The sequence below is a fragment of the Oncorhynchus gorbuscha genome, linkage group LG10 (genome assembly GCF_021184085.1).
Source record: "Oncorhynchus gorbuscha isolate QuinsamMale2020 ecotype Even-year linkage group LG10, OgorEven_v1.0, whole genome shotgun sequence".
Lineage (NCBI taxonomy): Eukaryota > Metazoa > Chordata > Actinopteri > Salmoniformes > Salmonidae > Oncorhynchus > Oncorhynchus gorbuscha.
The window spans coordinates 35,516,788-35,531,049 of record NC_060182.1 but is presented as its reverse complement, the minus strand read 5'-3'; the positions used below and the strand labels follow the sequence as shown (position 1 = coordinate 35,531,049).

At 43.5% G+C, this 14,262-nt stretch overlaps 2 protein-coding genes across 2 annotated transcripts; both read right to left on the bottom strand.

Moving 5' to 3' along the window:
- Positions 1-1,911: 1,911 nt before the first annotated feature.
- LOC124046881 lies at positions 1,912-3,858 on the bottom strand. Its single transcript, XM_046367661.1, has 4 exons — positions 3,710-3,858; positions 2,980-3,474; positions 2,746-2,865; positions 1,912-2,529 (listed from the first exon to the last, which is right to left on the bottom strand). The coding sequence occupies exons 2-4, from the start codon at positions 2,992-2,994 to the stop codon at positions 1,912-1,914; spliced, it is 753 nt and encodes a 250-aa protein (XP_046223617.1). The 5' UTR covers positions 2,995-3,474; positions 3,710-3,858.
- Positions 3,859-5,704: 1,846 nt separating this feature from the next.
- LOC124045983 (solute carrier family 26 member 9-like) lies at positions 5,705-14,107 on the bottom strand. The gene is made up of 20 exons (XM_046365862.1): positions 12,801-14,107; positions 12,426-12,565; positions 12,147-12,257; positions 11,863-12,038; positions 11,559-11,723; positions 11,299-11,451; positions 11,070-11,152; positions 10,810-10,957; positions 10,514-10,627; positions 10,177-10,254; positions 9,784-9,879; positions 9,094-9,200; positions 8,908-8,977; positions 8,692-8,784; positions 8,450-8,581; positions 8,067-8,318; positions 7,744-7,798; positions 7,089-7,225; positions 6,268-6,333; positions 5,705-6,120 (listed from the first exon to the last, which is right to left on the bottom strand). Exons 1-20 carry the CDS (start codon positions 12,923-12,925, stop codon positions 6,109-6,111), a joined length of 2,313 nt encoding a protein of 770 aa, XP_046221818.1. The 5' UTR covers positions 12,926-14,107; the 3' UTR covers positions 5,705-6,108.
- Positions 14,108-14,262: the final 155 nt, after the last annotated feature.

Sequence of the window (14,262 nt, the reverse complement as noted above, 5' to 3'; positions counted from 1 at the left end):
ATGACGCTACAAGTTTGGCACAACTATATTTGGGGAGTTTCTCCCATTCTTCTCTGCAGATACTCTTAAGCTCGGTCAGGTTGGATGAGGAGTGTCGCTGCACAGCCATTTTCAGGTCTCTCCAGAGATGTTAGATCGGGTTCAAGTCTGGGCTCTGGCTGGGCCACTCAAGGACATTCAGAGACCTGTCCCGAAGCCACTTGGCTGTGTGCTTAAGGTTGTTGTCCTGTTGGAAGGTGAACCTTAGCCCCAGTCTGAGTTCCTGGACACTATGGAGCAGGTTTTCATCAAGGATCGCTCTGTCCTTGTAGGTCCTTTCAGCAAACTCCAAGCTGGCTGTCATGTGCATTTTACTGAGGAGTGGCTTCCGTCTGGCCACTGTACCATAAAGGCCTGATTGGTAGAGTGCTGCAGAGTTGGTCGTCCTTATGGAAGGTTCTCCCATCTCCACAGAGGAACTCTGTCAGAGTGACCATTGGGTTCTTGGTCACTTCCCTGACCAAAGCCCTTCTCCCTTGATTGCTATTTGGCCGAGCGGCCAGCTCTAGGAAGTCTTGGTGGTTCTAAACTTCTTCCATTTAAGAATGATGGAGGCCACTGTGTTCTTGGGGACCTTCAATGCTGCAGAAATGTTTTTGTACCCTTCCCCAGATCTGTGCCTCAACACTATCCTGTCTCGCAGCTCTACAGACAATTCCTTCAACCTCATGGCTTGGTTTTTGCTCTGACATGAAAACTACTACTATGTAATAAGGTAATTGATTTTTATTTGTAATAAATTCGCAGACATTTCTAAAAAATAAAAAAAATGTTTTCACTTTGTCATTATGGGTTAGTGTATAGATTGAGATTCATTTTTTATTTTGATCCATTTCAGAATAAGGCTGTAATGTAACAAAATGTATAAAAGGAAAGGGGTCTGAATACTTTCCAAATGCGCTGTAATAGCGTACTATTAAACAGATGAGTCCAGGGAAACAAAAGCCATGTGAAACTGCTGATGCCAAGTTCCTCCCCTTGCTCTCCAGCCTGCATTGCCCTTCTATAGAGTCAGCTAGGTCTCCATGGGGACAAGGCAGAGCAGAGTGCTCTCTCCTCTCCACAGCTGCGTCCTTCAATGGACACTCAGACTGGGTGTTAATTACAGAAAGACCACTGTCTCACCATGCAGCAGATGGGCTTGGTCAGCAACTTCACTAGACACTTTTTGTAGGCGAAATCTCCTTTGTGATTTCCCCGGACCATACGGACCGATTTGTGATCGCCTTACACTGTAGTATACTGCCCCCTGGCATCGGAGTGCAGTACTGCTAAGGAAGATATTACCATTTTTCTAAACTACGGAGAGGCTGCAGTGAAAGTCAACTGCAAACAACCTGAAAACAATTAGTCATTTAATGGTATATCAAAACGTTATATTAGGCCATGAAAATGGAGCCATTCAGTTTATTATTTGTAAAGCAGTAAAATTTGTCATAAAACAATACAATTAACGCATAGTATTCCACCATAGAGGACAGAGTGCAAGTTATGAAGATAAATCTAGAGCCTCATCTCTACTATACCATGACAGAAATCACTCACAGAGCCAACAAACAGTCCAACCTGAGCTACCATATAAAAAAAACATATGCTAATATATTCTTGCAGGGATGTTTATTTTTTTTTTATTTTACCTTTAACTCGGCAAGTCAGTTAAAACTAATTCTTATTTTCCTAGGAACAGTGGGTTACTGCCTTGTTCAGGGGCAGAACGACAGATTTTTACCTCGGCGGCTCGGGGATTCGATCTTGCAACCTTTCGGTTACTAGTCCAATGCTCTGACCACTACACTACCTGCCACCCCAGGGATGGTATGTTGAGTCTTGCCAGTGTAGTGAGTTACGTTACAGTCACACTCCACTGTGTGATTAAATGTTGTGACGGTCAAGGTGACGGTGACAATGGAAATGGTAACCAGTGCGATGGCTGTCACGGGAAAGGAAACCACCATGACGATGTGGATGGCGATGGTGATGACGGTGGCGTGAGCGGTGGTGGCGTTCATGATGTCGTGGCCCCTTATCCCTGAGAAGCGACGCTTTGAGCAGTCTGGTGAACGGGAAGCGACCTTTGAGCAGTCTGGTGAACGGGAAGCGACCTTTGAGCAGTCTGGTGAACGGGAAGTGACCTTTGAGCAGTCTGGTGAACGGGAAGCGACCTTTGAGCAGTCTGGTGAACGGGAAGTGACCTTTGAGCAGTCTGTTGAACGGGAAGCGACCTTTGAGCAGTCTGTTGAACGGGAAGCGACCTTTGAGCAGTCTGGTGAACGGGAAGCGACCTTTGAGCAGTCTGGTGAACGGGAAGCGACCTTTGAGCAGTCTGGTGAACGGGAAGCGACCTTTGAGCAGTCTGGTGAACGGGAAGCGACCTTTGAGCAGTCTGGTGAACGGGAAGCGACCTTTGCCACACAACGTCCCCGTGAAGTCGTCCCGATCCAGAGACCACACCATGGCTCCACCCAGCTCCTGACGCTGCAGCGCTCTCATCTGCAGAGGAGCAGGAAGGAATTTTACACATAGCTATGATAGTTATCGGATCAAAGTTAGTCGGCTGGCTGAACCTGGCATAATTACAAAATGGGTTGATTAATGTGCATTGTCCCCGTCAAATAAAGTGACAATGTAATGCAACTGTATCGGCTTGCTTGATATATAAAGACAGGAAATGTGTTGCACAGATGCTGTACTGATGTAAACATGTACCTTCTCCCTCAGGATATGTATATATTCAAAGTTCAGCCAGTGGTCGTATTCATGTGCCTGTATCAGCTTCTTGCTCTTATCAAATGTCACCACCGCCCCACTTTTGAGGTACTGACACACCTATAGCGTGGAGCATAGAGACAGAACCTGTCAGGAATGTCAGCAAAGTTGGAACAAACTTTATTGACACTTGAACCGTAACAGGGTTCCTATTGCACCAGGTATGCGTTTTACCTCATGGTAGGCCATAACAGGTACAGTAGTATCAGTCTCAGTATATTCCGCTGCGTCCTCTTGTAGCTCTGTGTCTTCCTTGTCAGAATTTATCTTGTTCCTCAGGATTCGGGGTACAGGGGAGTAGGCAGGGAACCCCAGAGTCAGCTTCTGGGAATCCACTCCCTGAGAGAGCCAGTACTGCACTTGGTGCTGGGAAAACAGTACGGCATAAAGAATCAATAGAAGAGACTAACAAACATAACATGTTCTTTGGAAATCATGACAAGTAAAACCAGCAGAAACAAACTTGGTGTCCAAGTGATTTCAATCAGCTCTACCCATCAGGAATAAAATTATGAAGTCATTTATTTGTACTGAACTGTAGTGAGAACTTCTCTCTGAGGTGTGTCCATAGCTGGATGCTTCCGGCTGAACAATGGACTGATGTGACCTGACATTCCCTCCAGTGGCCCATGGAGGTCAGAGGTCACCAAGGAGATGAAGTCAACATACCTACAGGGTCAAAAGTCAGGATTACCTTCTTAGGAACATTTTTCATCACATGGAATAGCTGTAAAATAATATGTGGTGTGGTCTATCAACAAGTACTTCAGTGAATGACAATGTTACATGATTATGCCGTTCGTAATGTCCCTTTTACTGTATCAGACGTCAATCTAAAACTGTGAGAGGTGAGTGTCTCTCTCCACCATAGTCCCATACTCCCTGGTGCTGTGTGTGGACTCACTGGGGGAAGGAATGTGCATCGTAGGCCTCTCTGGCATAGTCCTCCAGGCCGGACACTGCTGTGGAGAGGAGCAGGGCCTCAATCCCTGAGACACGAGCCTCCTCCTGAATTCCTCTACGCAGCTCCTACGTTCGCACACACACACACACACACACACACACACACACACACACACACACACACACACACACACACACACACACACACACACACACACACACACACACACACACACACACACACACACACACACACACACACACACACACACACGCTTCTCACAACATCAAATGAAAATGCAAACATGAAGTCAGCTCAGCTCTTACCTTGAGCAGATTAGTGAATACATGTTTCCCCCCTGTGCTACATTAGAATCAGAGTGAGGTTGCCACACCACATCCAGTCCATCAAAGCCCTCCTGCCTCAGGTGTTTCAGAACAGACTGGACAAACGTCTTCCTCCTGGTGTTGTCAGGGGACATTTTTAGGAGCCTATGATGGAGGGATAGTTGAACGTTACTGCTTGGGAGAAAACTTTTCAATTCCAAAAGCACTTACAATTATTACTCTACGTGTGAGTGGGGTACTGACCTGGTGTCCGTAGAGTTCCTTCCCCCAACAGCAAGCAGAGTTTTCAGATCTGGGTTCCTGGTGGAGGGCAGAGAAGAGATGGAATTATACAACCTGATGGTTGTGGTAGTAACACACACACACACCCCTCTTTGAGCATGTTGAGGGAGTTGCAGAGGTTCTTGTCCTCCTGTGTGAAGGGTGTGATGTGTCCTGGTCCAGGTCCATGTAGGCCATGATGATATGAGTGCAGAGGGATGGGTCAGCCATGTCCAGGCTGAAGGCAAGCATGTCAGGATGGTGCTGGGTCCTGCTGTTCACATAGCATACCAGGCGGTACTCTTCCAGAGTACAAATGGCTTTAGTGACCACCAGGCTGAACCAAACAAAAACTAAATGGAAGAGAGCAATAGTTCAGCAATGTGCGACTACTCTACAGTACCAATATCTAATGTAAAGGCAAGGCTACCATTTATACCGAGGAGATTTTACATTTGAATAAGCCTACGATGTTGCTTACCTGCTGCCACATTCATGTTGTGACATCCTGGTGGGAACTCACATCTGACAGGGCAAGAAAGTAGGATCGAGGAAAATGATCGCTCAGGTTGTTTTTGTGAAGCTGTGCCAAGAAAGTCCACATTCTGTTTTGTCACACTGATCTATATTTGACAGCTTTTAAAATAGAGCAGGAAAACACCACAACTGTACAATAAGATAGATGTCGTTTGATTTTTACATTGTATGCTTTTGCAACACGTTTAGTAATTGAATATTATTAATTCAATAAAAAGTTTGTTTCAAACATTTGATTGTTTCAGTGTTGTGTTACATCATATTCCACTAGAGGGAGATTGGTCCATGTTGACAACTACCCGTTATGCGCATACAATGGAAATCTTCAGCGGATGTAGTATTTAGGTATTTAATGATGTATTTTGTTTCCTTGGGGTTTACCAGGGGCATTCAACCCTTACACGATGAGGTCTGTAGCCTACTGGTTCTCTGTTCTACCTGATAATTAATTCCACCCACCTGGTGTCCCAGGTCCAAATCAGTCCCTGATCAGAATGGAACCATGAAAAAACACAGTGGAACTGGCTTCGAGGTCCAGAGTTGAGTTTGAGGGGCCTACATGATGAGATTATTATTGGCAAAAAGAGCAAGATTATTTGTAATTGTCAAACGGCAGCCAAGCATCGATCATCATGTCTCCAGGATAAGACCCTCAATATTTATTGGAAAGGAGCATCAAGCTCACCACCTTTCACTTTCCCCACCTTGTGAAGTTCATAACTTATTTCATTTGTAGCCTAATACACTGCCTGCTTTCCAGACAAGTCACAGTGGGAGGACCACACATGTCATTGCGTGACTCCAAGTTTACTTCCATGTGATGGTTATTATAAAAACATTTGCACATAAAAGCGTTTCCGCCAACATTTATTGCATAATTAATATCCCACCTTGTCTAGAGTATTTTGTTTTTTGTCGACATTTGGAAAGTTTCCATTGGGCCTATCATGACATGTTTTTATCTGACGTGCGCTTTTACTCACATGACAAAGGTTGGATGGAAACCTGAATAGTGAGACCAGCTGTTCAGTCACTACAGATATTTTTTACAGTATAGACTGTCACGTGCTTATTATCATGATTTTTGAGATCATCTAAGAACTATTTGCACAACACACAATCGTTGAGATGCAGAAATGGACTGTTCAGACAACACTTTTTTGTTTGGTTTATTATCAACCTAAATGAACATTTTCCTAGATCTTCATTCTTTTCATACACTCTCCATACATTCAGTAGTAAAAAATCCCATGTTCAAAACAGTTCCTGTGGAGAGATAAAGGATGATTCAGAATGACTCTGGGTCGATAGGTAACCTAACGATTAGTAAACGGGAACCATCCTGTTTTACAGTTTGCTTCATCGAGATAGATTCTCCACAACAGTGATAAATGGTTTATTTAGTCAGTGTACCTGCTCCAGATCCCTCTCCTCATCCTCCTGAATATAGAGGACCAGCTCCTTCCTCTCTTTCTCTGTCTGCAACCCCACAGAGAGACACGCTTCAGTCAGGGAGCCTCTCCTTAACACCTAGCTAACTCAGGACTACACACACATACAGTACGTGATCATCTACACATGTATTTTATAATTGCACTGCTCTTTTGAACTCAACTGCTGTGTCTGTGACATCATCTGAACCAGTGATCAGCATGGTCATTCTAGTTCCAGGAGGCCATAGAGGTAATGGGAGGGGAAATAAAGGAGAAACAGACAGACGGCTTGTCTTTCTCGTGACCTCTGGCAACAACAGGATACAAAGTGAAGTTGAGAAGTAGATGTTCTAGGTAGTGGTGCCAAGTTTTCCCTGGACTTGTGTTGTGTGATTTGCCTGTTTACACTAACTGCCCCAGATAAGGTGGTGGAGGTTGAATAAAAGAGAAGCAAGTGAATGTGCAGGGTGAGTACCAGGAGCACAGCTAAGAAAATTCCCACCAGACGTCAGAACAGTATCTACCTATCTCTTCCTTATATATCTTTTCAAATCTTAACTGGGTAATCACAGACGTTCTGTGAAGTGTTTTTTTTTTCCTATTGATTGGATAAGTCAGAAGGAAGTGTTTCGTCTTTGTCTTTGCCCAAATTGCAAACAAGACATAGTTAATGTGTACTGGGTGTAGATGATTTACATAGAATAATCCCCTGCCTCTTGATTTACTTTGTCATTACTAAATGAGGATCTGTGAAGTGATTCATGGTCATAATGATAAGGTGTGGGATTAAGTGGGACCTGCCTTTTCAGAGGTTTCGGTGTTTCTTGACCTCTGTTGGGCACAGAGGATGGCGTCATGGACGGAGAGGAAGAGGTGACCTTGGGCGATATTGCCCTCCTCAAACACCCCTCCCCCCTCCAGCTCCTCGTACACCTGTGCTGTAAAACACACACACCAGAAACCAACAAAATAATACAAGGAGAAAAACTAGAGAGCTTAGGGACGTTGCATGCCCTCTATGATACTAGGATTTTCTGTGTAAGTAATGTGACAGACATGGGCTTTTGTGTTAAGGGACTGAATTTTCCACCCAACGTTGTGGAGCTCAAATGACCTTAAACATTCTTTTGGATCAGGAAGCCCAAGGCATTGCATATGTGATTCAGCAGAAGAACAGAGAACACTTTGTGAATGAATGCCAACCTGCGCTATTCCCTTTGATGAATCACCTCTTTATCTCAATAGGAAAAAGTGAGAAAGAGAAGGAAATTGAAAATTCTAGACCCTATTATGGTCATGCTGAGATTGAATTTGAACCATTAACTGTGTTCTATGTAATCTTCAATGTGCCCTTAGTTTGCGCACAGTGACTCAGCTTTTTCTCCTGCAAGTAAGATTCTGTTGCCATGACTACATTTGAAAGTCACCTCGCTACGTCATGAAGACTAGATCTTACCTTGAACATTGGCCAAGTAAAGCTTGATCCCCAGCATCTCATAGCTTGAGTTCATCTGTGAACAACAAGCGCATAACAGCACACATCAAGCCTCAACCAATTCTATGAGAGCTGCAGTGCATATCACTGAAAATGTTCAAATGCATCCTGCACTTTCAGACTTGTTTAAAGAAATTTAAAAAATGGGATACAGTAGTATCCCCCATCATCTCACAATTCCTATACTGCAGCTAGCAAAATAGCAAACAAATAGCCAAGGCTTCAGCTAATGGGGACCCAAATAAAGGGAAAACAAAGAAAAAACAAATGGCTAGCTGTCTGACCTTGATGAGTACTTTGATTCCCATGAGGTCTATGAAGCAGACCCCTGCCAGGTCCAGGATGAGGGTGTGGAAGGGCCTGGGTTGAGAGTCCAGGGTAACAGGGGAGGAACTTGGTTGGTCTGGGTCAGGAGGCTGCTCGCCCAGCTCAATGTCACTACAGTGGAAGTTGACATAGTTGGTTGGTGATGGTGGCGGGTAAGGATTGCTGTCACCAATGTCAAAGTCATTCTGAAGCTCTATCTGTGATATGGTCTGGACATGGGGGAGGACATAACAACAAAATAGTCAACATAAGATAGCTAGTTTAAAGTAACTCTGTCCATGTTAATGCATGAATGCCCTTTGACCTGATGCCCCTTGACCTCTGACCTCTGACCTCTCACCTGAGACTTCATGGTTACCAAAGAGCAGGGCTTCTTCTTCTTGGTCTTCTTGTTTTGCCCTTCTAACTCCTTCTGCTGCTTCTTCAGAAACTTCTTCCTGGCTAAGAGAAGTTTACTTGGGTCCAATCCAGTCTACGCACAAACACACATAAACAAACACACCATATGGGAAACGAGTCTAAACATAATTGACTTTGCATGGCAGAAAGAGGGATATGGCCATCCTATAGTCATTAAAGTACCTTTTTGATGACTTTTTGTCTGAATATCTCTGCATTGGCAAAATAGAGAGGGGAGCAGTAGTTCACTATTTTCACCCCCTCTACACATTTCACCTATAGAAAAAATAAATAAAAATGTCTCCATTCCATTGGATAGATTCACATTCATAAAACCTTGCTATGAAAGAAGACACAAACATAAATCCAAAGTAAATGGTGAATACAATGTTTCACTACCTTGCTGTAAATCTTGGGATTTTTGTAGAGATCTGTGTCCATGATCTGAGCCATCTCTGAACCATTTCGACTGTGAAGAACAAAATATCATATATAATATCATTGTTGTACCTTTATAAAACAGATGACTGTAGCAAATGTTCCCGTTTGTGACTTTTATTGGGCAATCAATGTTGTTTTACTTACAACTGGGTCTGGAAAATAACCACGAGGACGGAGAAGCTGACTCCAATGGCAACTCCATAAGGCAAACTCAGGAAGAAGGTGGCTAAAAAGGACACCACCCACACACACTGGACAAGATACAGGATCATTACAGCAGTAGACTGACCCAACTCCAGCCATTTTAATAATGGGAATTGATGGAAATGATGTAAATATATCACTAGCCACTTTAAACAATGCTACCTTATATAATGTTACTTACCCTACATTATTCATCTCATATGCATATGTATATACTGTACTCTACAACATCGACTGCATCCTTATGTAACACATGTATCACTAGCCACTTTAACTATGCCACTTTGTTTACTTTGTCTACACACTCATCTCATATGTATATACTGTACTCGATACCATCTACTGTATGCTGTTCTGTACCATCACTCATTCATATATCCTTATGTACATGTTCCTTATCCCCTTACACTGTGTATAAGACAGTAGTTTTGGAATTGTTAGTTAGATTACTTGTTGGTTATCACTGCATTGTCGGAACTAGAAGCACAAGCATTTCGCTACACTCGCATTAACATCTGCTAACCATGTGTATGTGACAAATAAAATTTGATTTGATTTGATTTAGATTTGACAGTGTTTGAGTATCGTCGCCAGAGCTGACACGTATAACATGTGGATTATTTGACTCACACAGTCCAGTTTGCTCTTCTTCCAGAGGTAATATGGGTCAGAGAGTTGCAGCAGAGTGTTCTTCAGGTTGATCGCTATCAGGGCTCCCAGCACAGACTACAGGAATTAATGGTGATTAAAACACTCGCTACCTTCGACATGTTATTTGTAGATCATGAACGTGCATGATATAAGATGAAACAAAGACTTCTTTTGATTTTCTACCTTCAGAGCTACTGTATGTCAGTGATTCTCAACCAGGGGTCTAGGATGCCTGGGAGGCCTCAGAGAGCTTTCAGGGGGTCCCTGATTTGAAAGCGCTTCAGTGGGCCCCGGCATGGAAAAGGTTGAGAACACCTGCTGTACGTCACTGTTCTTATCTTTTATTTAATGCACTGAAATAAAGGTCCTCACCTTTGGTAGTGGTTTGAGGAAAGCCCCCAAGGCCAGCATGGTGACCATGACCACCAGCATCACACACAGACTGGCAAACTGTGAAGAGGAAAGTAGAGGAGAGATTGATTATTGAGACAAGACCACCATATTACATACTGTTGTGTACTGAACAGAGCTCTTATGAAACTTGGTACGTTATGTTAGTCAGTCAACCAGAAAGCAAATGAACAATTGAACGATTATTAAGTGAATTGTTAGGCGTAAAAAGTGAGAGGTATGTTCAGTGAATACTGTGTTGTCAAGTGCCGTGCAACGTTTCTACGTGGTCCTGCCTCACTGGCTCCCTGTGTCTGACCTGTGATGTTCCCCCAGCATTGTCTACCGCCAAGGTGACAGACAGAGCACAGCAGATCACATGGATCTTGAAGAAAGACCCCAAGAAGTTACTGCAGCCCAGAGCCAACATCTCCTGCACAGAAACGCACACTCCTATCAGTGTTTATAGTACACTATGATGAGTAATGGAGACTATAGTCAGACAGCTTAGACAGGGATTTGATGGCATTACATTTTTTTTTTAATGGAACAAAATGGGGTTTTCATCTCATTTGAAGAAAAAAAGACGAAGACATGCTTGTCCCCTATTCATACCTGGTTGGGATCCACATCGTAGCCATGCTTTGCTGCCAGTGTCCTGCCCATAGCCAGGTTGATCACATAGCCCACGATAGCTAGGGAGAAGGCTGTGCTCAGCATGTCATCCCACTGAATCACTGTTGGGAGGATCGGAGCAGGAAATCTAGAAGAAGAGGTTGGGACCACAGAATCTACTGTGTAAGGATAGACTGTAAAATAGCCATAATAGCAAACCATAACAATAAACTTTTCTGGTAATATTCTCTCCCCCTTACCCTAGGGGAATTTCTCCCACTATGTCCATGTGATACTTCTCAGGCAGGTCCAGGGGACCTGATATGGCTGTGGCCACTACCACCTGTGCAAATGGATGTTATGGTTTAACCATTTATATTGGTCTTACAACTCCAGAGCATAGCATAGCATAGCATAGCATAGCATAGCATAGCACAGCACAGCATAGCATAGCATAAGAGGAACAGATTAGTCTCCTCGATTACTCACAACAATGATCTCCATGGGGATGGGGAAAGGCAGTTTGTGACGGAAGCGTGCACTCAGCTCCTTCACTGTGATGAGTACCACACTACTGACCAGAGCAAAGACCAGCGAGGCTATGTTGGTGTCAGGCAGGCCATAAAAAATATCTTTTAGAGTCTGGGACAAAAAGGGACATCATTTTGGCAACTTTTAGAAACTATAGAGAGGGGCATCATGGTTAGTGTAAGTAGTAGTGTAGTTCTGCATGCATATGGGATACTTACATATATGGTTGCAAGTGGTCCACTGTAGGGAGGTACTTTAATACCAAAGATGTACTTCAGTACAGAGATGAGGATCTGCAGGCCTGCAGCCGTCATGAAGCCCCTGATGAACGACTCAGACAAGTAGATGGCCACGAAGCCAAACTGCATTAGGCCCAGTCCCATCTGCTCAGATAGAATTTGTGTCCCAGGTCACTTACAATTATGAAGACAATATTATTTTCACAATACCACACGAAAGTAACGTATTGTATTGACACTGTACAATGATGAACTAAGCCTCTATGTGGCCCTCAGGCAATACCTGGATGATGGCAGTGAGACAGGCCAGTGTTCCAGAGATGCCCAGTCGAACCTCGTTCATCCTGTCCTCATCCACTAGTGTAGCATTGAGGGTGGCATTGAAGTGGCTGAAGTCAGACTCAGGGGCCAGACTCAGACACACCATTCCCACCATTATACTGAGCACAGCAAAAGTACCTGGACATAGAGATCACTCAATTACATCACACGTTAAGGATATCTAGTGTTTCATCTAAAGTCTTCAATTATCCTTTTACATGTAGATTTACAGTAGATTTACAGTACCTGGGACCATTTGGTGAGCAGTGCCCATGAAGAAGTAGGGGATGAGAGGAAAGAAGGAGGAGTAGAGGCCATTGACAGGAGGCAGGTTAGCCAGCAGAGCAAACGCCATGCCTGTACAGAACATGACTCATGAATTGAATTAATCAAAACTCTTGATAATAAATTGTAACGTTAAAAACATCACTAGGAAACTATTCTGCTTCCAACTCCCATCTGAGATAATATATAGCAGGACAACAGCTCAAATGATGAGACACCAGAAGGAGGAGACTGACAAACCCTGAGGAACCTGAATGGTGCCTGCGCTGACCCCGCTAATGACATCACACAGCAGGTTCTCCTTCACCTTGTACTTGGGCAGCCAGCTCAGGATAGGCAGGTGTCTGAACAGCAGGGACTTGAGTCGAGACCCAGAGCACCTAATAACATGCATCAGCATGCAAGCCTGGTTAGAACAGTCACCCTATGGCCTCATAGCTGGCTCCTCTTTATTTGGTATAGTACCAGCTCAGTTCTCTCAAGGGGAACATACTGGTTTAAAATGTAGATGTCGTAATGAAAGTACTCAAGTGTTGTTAGGTGAGCTTTATTGACTCATGAAAAGACATAAACAGTTGTGGGCTTTTGATAGTCAGCAGAATGTAAACGCTGTACCTGAAGCATTTCTTCACTTTCTCTCCTATGGGGAAGGTCCGTTTCTTCTTGTCAAACTCCCCATCAAAGTCTGGGAGGGAGTAGGCTGGCCTGTTGATCACATAGCGTGGGCGCTCTTGTTGCATGGTTTCAGCCAATCTGGGGTTAGTTAGACAGGCCAAGAATTGATGCTAGTATCCATGCAGCTGCACTGAGGTGTGAATGAGAGATTACATTGCATTGATAAAATGACATAACATTGCTCAAAAATTTGTCTTTAATTTACATTTTAAGTCATTTAGCAGACGCTCTTATCCAGAGCGACTTACAAATTGGTGCATTCACCTTATGACATCCAGTAGAACAGTCACTTTACAATAGTGCATCTAAATCTTAAAGGGGGGGGGGGTGAGAAGGATTACTTATCCTATCCTAGGTATTCCTTAAAGAGGTGGGGTTTCAGGTTTCAGGAGCTCTTGCCAACTCCATGGCTGTTATTGTCAAGGTAAACATGACTTTGGTGTGACAATTCCATTAAGAGTTGGCAAGATAGGAAAAACTGACTGGTACTCTTCCCTGGCTACTCAAAGGACACTCACAGAGCATCGTTTGAGGTGGCATCCATATACTAGGAAGGTCTATGAATATCACACAACTATAATACATAGGCAGTGGTTAGAAAGAAGTAAGGTTGAATTAAGCACCCTTATTTCCTGAGTATAAACCTCTCATGTTCTGCTGGGTTCCTAATCTAACCTTGAGAGAGGTAGGTCGGTCCAGTGCCATTCTGTCTGAACAGAGCTAGATAACCAATCTTACAAACTAGAGGCACGTGGTCAGTCACACGTCAACCCGTCTCACACTACAAAGACCATGGTAATACTGAACTAAAACACTGGATGGGTTGCATGTTCAAAATGAAATATCTTTTTTCAAATGACAGACCATTAAGATTAGATTTTTCAGTAACGCAAGTGAAAAGAATAGATGTAAACTATATTTTGAGATCAGAAAGATCATTTCTTGCATGTGTGCCAGAGTCCGAATGCAAATATTGTTTCAGAAAGCCTACAGGAAGACAATAGACCACCAAGTGTCTTACATTTGATACGAGGTGATCTGCAACATACTAAGCACATTTCAAAATCTAACACAAGGCAGAGTAAAGTGACCAACAAATCAAAAACAAAGCAAGTATGCCGCACTGTACCGTACTGTCAGAGTGAACCATCGGATGGCACTGGTTTGAGTTTTCACACCCCAGAAAAGATTCATTATTTGTTTTATACTGGGGCTATGCTGACACCTTCTCCATGGGAGGAGCCACAGATGGGGAAACCCTGGCCTAGCTGCCTTTAGAGGGAAAGTCATAGGCATCATGTTTGGTTGGAATAGTTCATTGTGGAAGTGCAATATGATTATGGAAATTATTATTGCAAGGATCCATCTAAATTATAATATCATACAGTCACATCAACATAAA

What these genes read in the sequence shown, in the direction of transcription:
- LOC124046881 (XM_046367661.1), bottom strand. An exon ending in TACATATCCTGAGGGAGAAG is followed by an intron (nt 2,530 to 2,745) that starts GTACATGTTTAC and finishes GCTCCTCTGCAG; the next exon opens with ATGAGAGCGCTGCAGCGTCA.
- LOC124045983 (XM_046365862.1), bottom strand. Translation starts at nt 12,925, where the DNA reads ATGCAACAAGAGCGCCCACGCTATGTGATCAACAGGCCAGCCTACTCC. An exon ending in TGCTCACCAAATGGTCCCAG is followed by an intron (nt 12,039 to 12,146) that starts GTACTGTAAATC and finishes CTCTATGTCCAG; the next exon opens with GTACTTTTGCTGTGCTCAGT. An exon ending in TCCCCATGGAGATCATTGTT is followed by an intron (nt 11,153 to 11,298) that starts GTGAGTAATCGA and finishes CCATTTGCACAG; the next exon opens with GTGGTAGTGGCCACAGCCAT.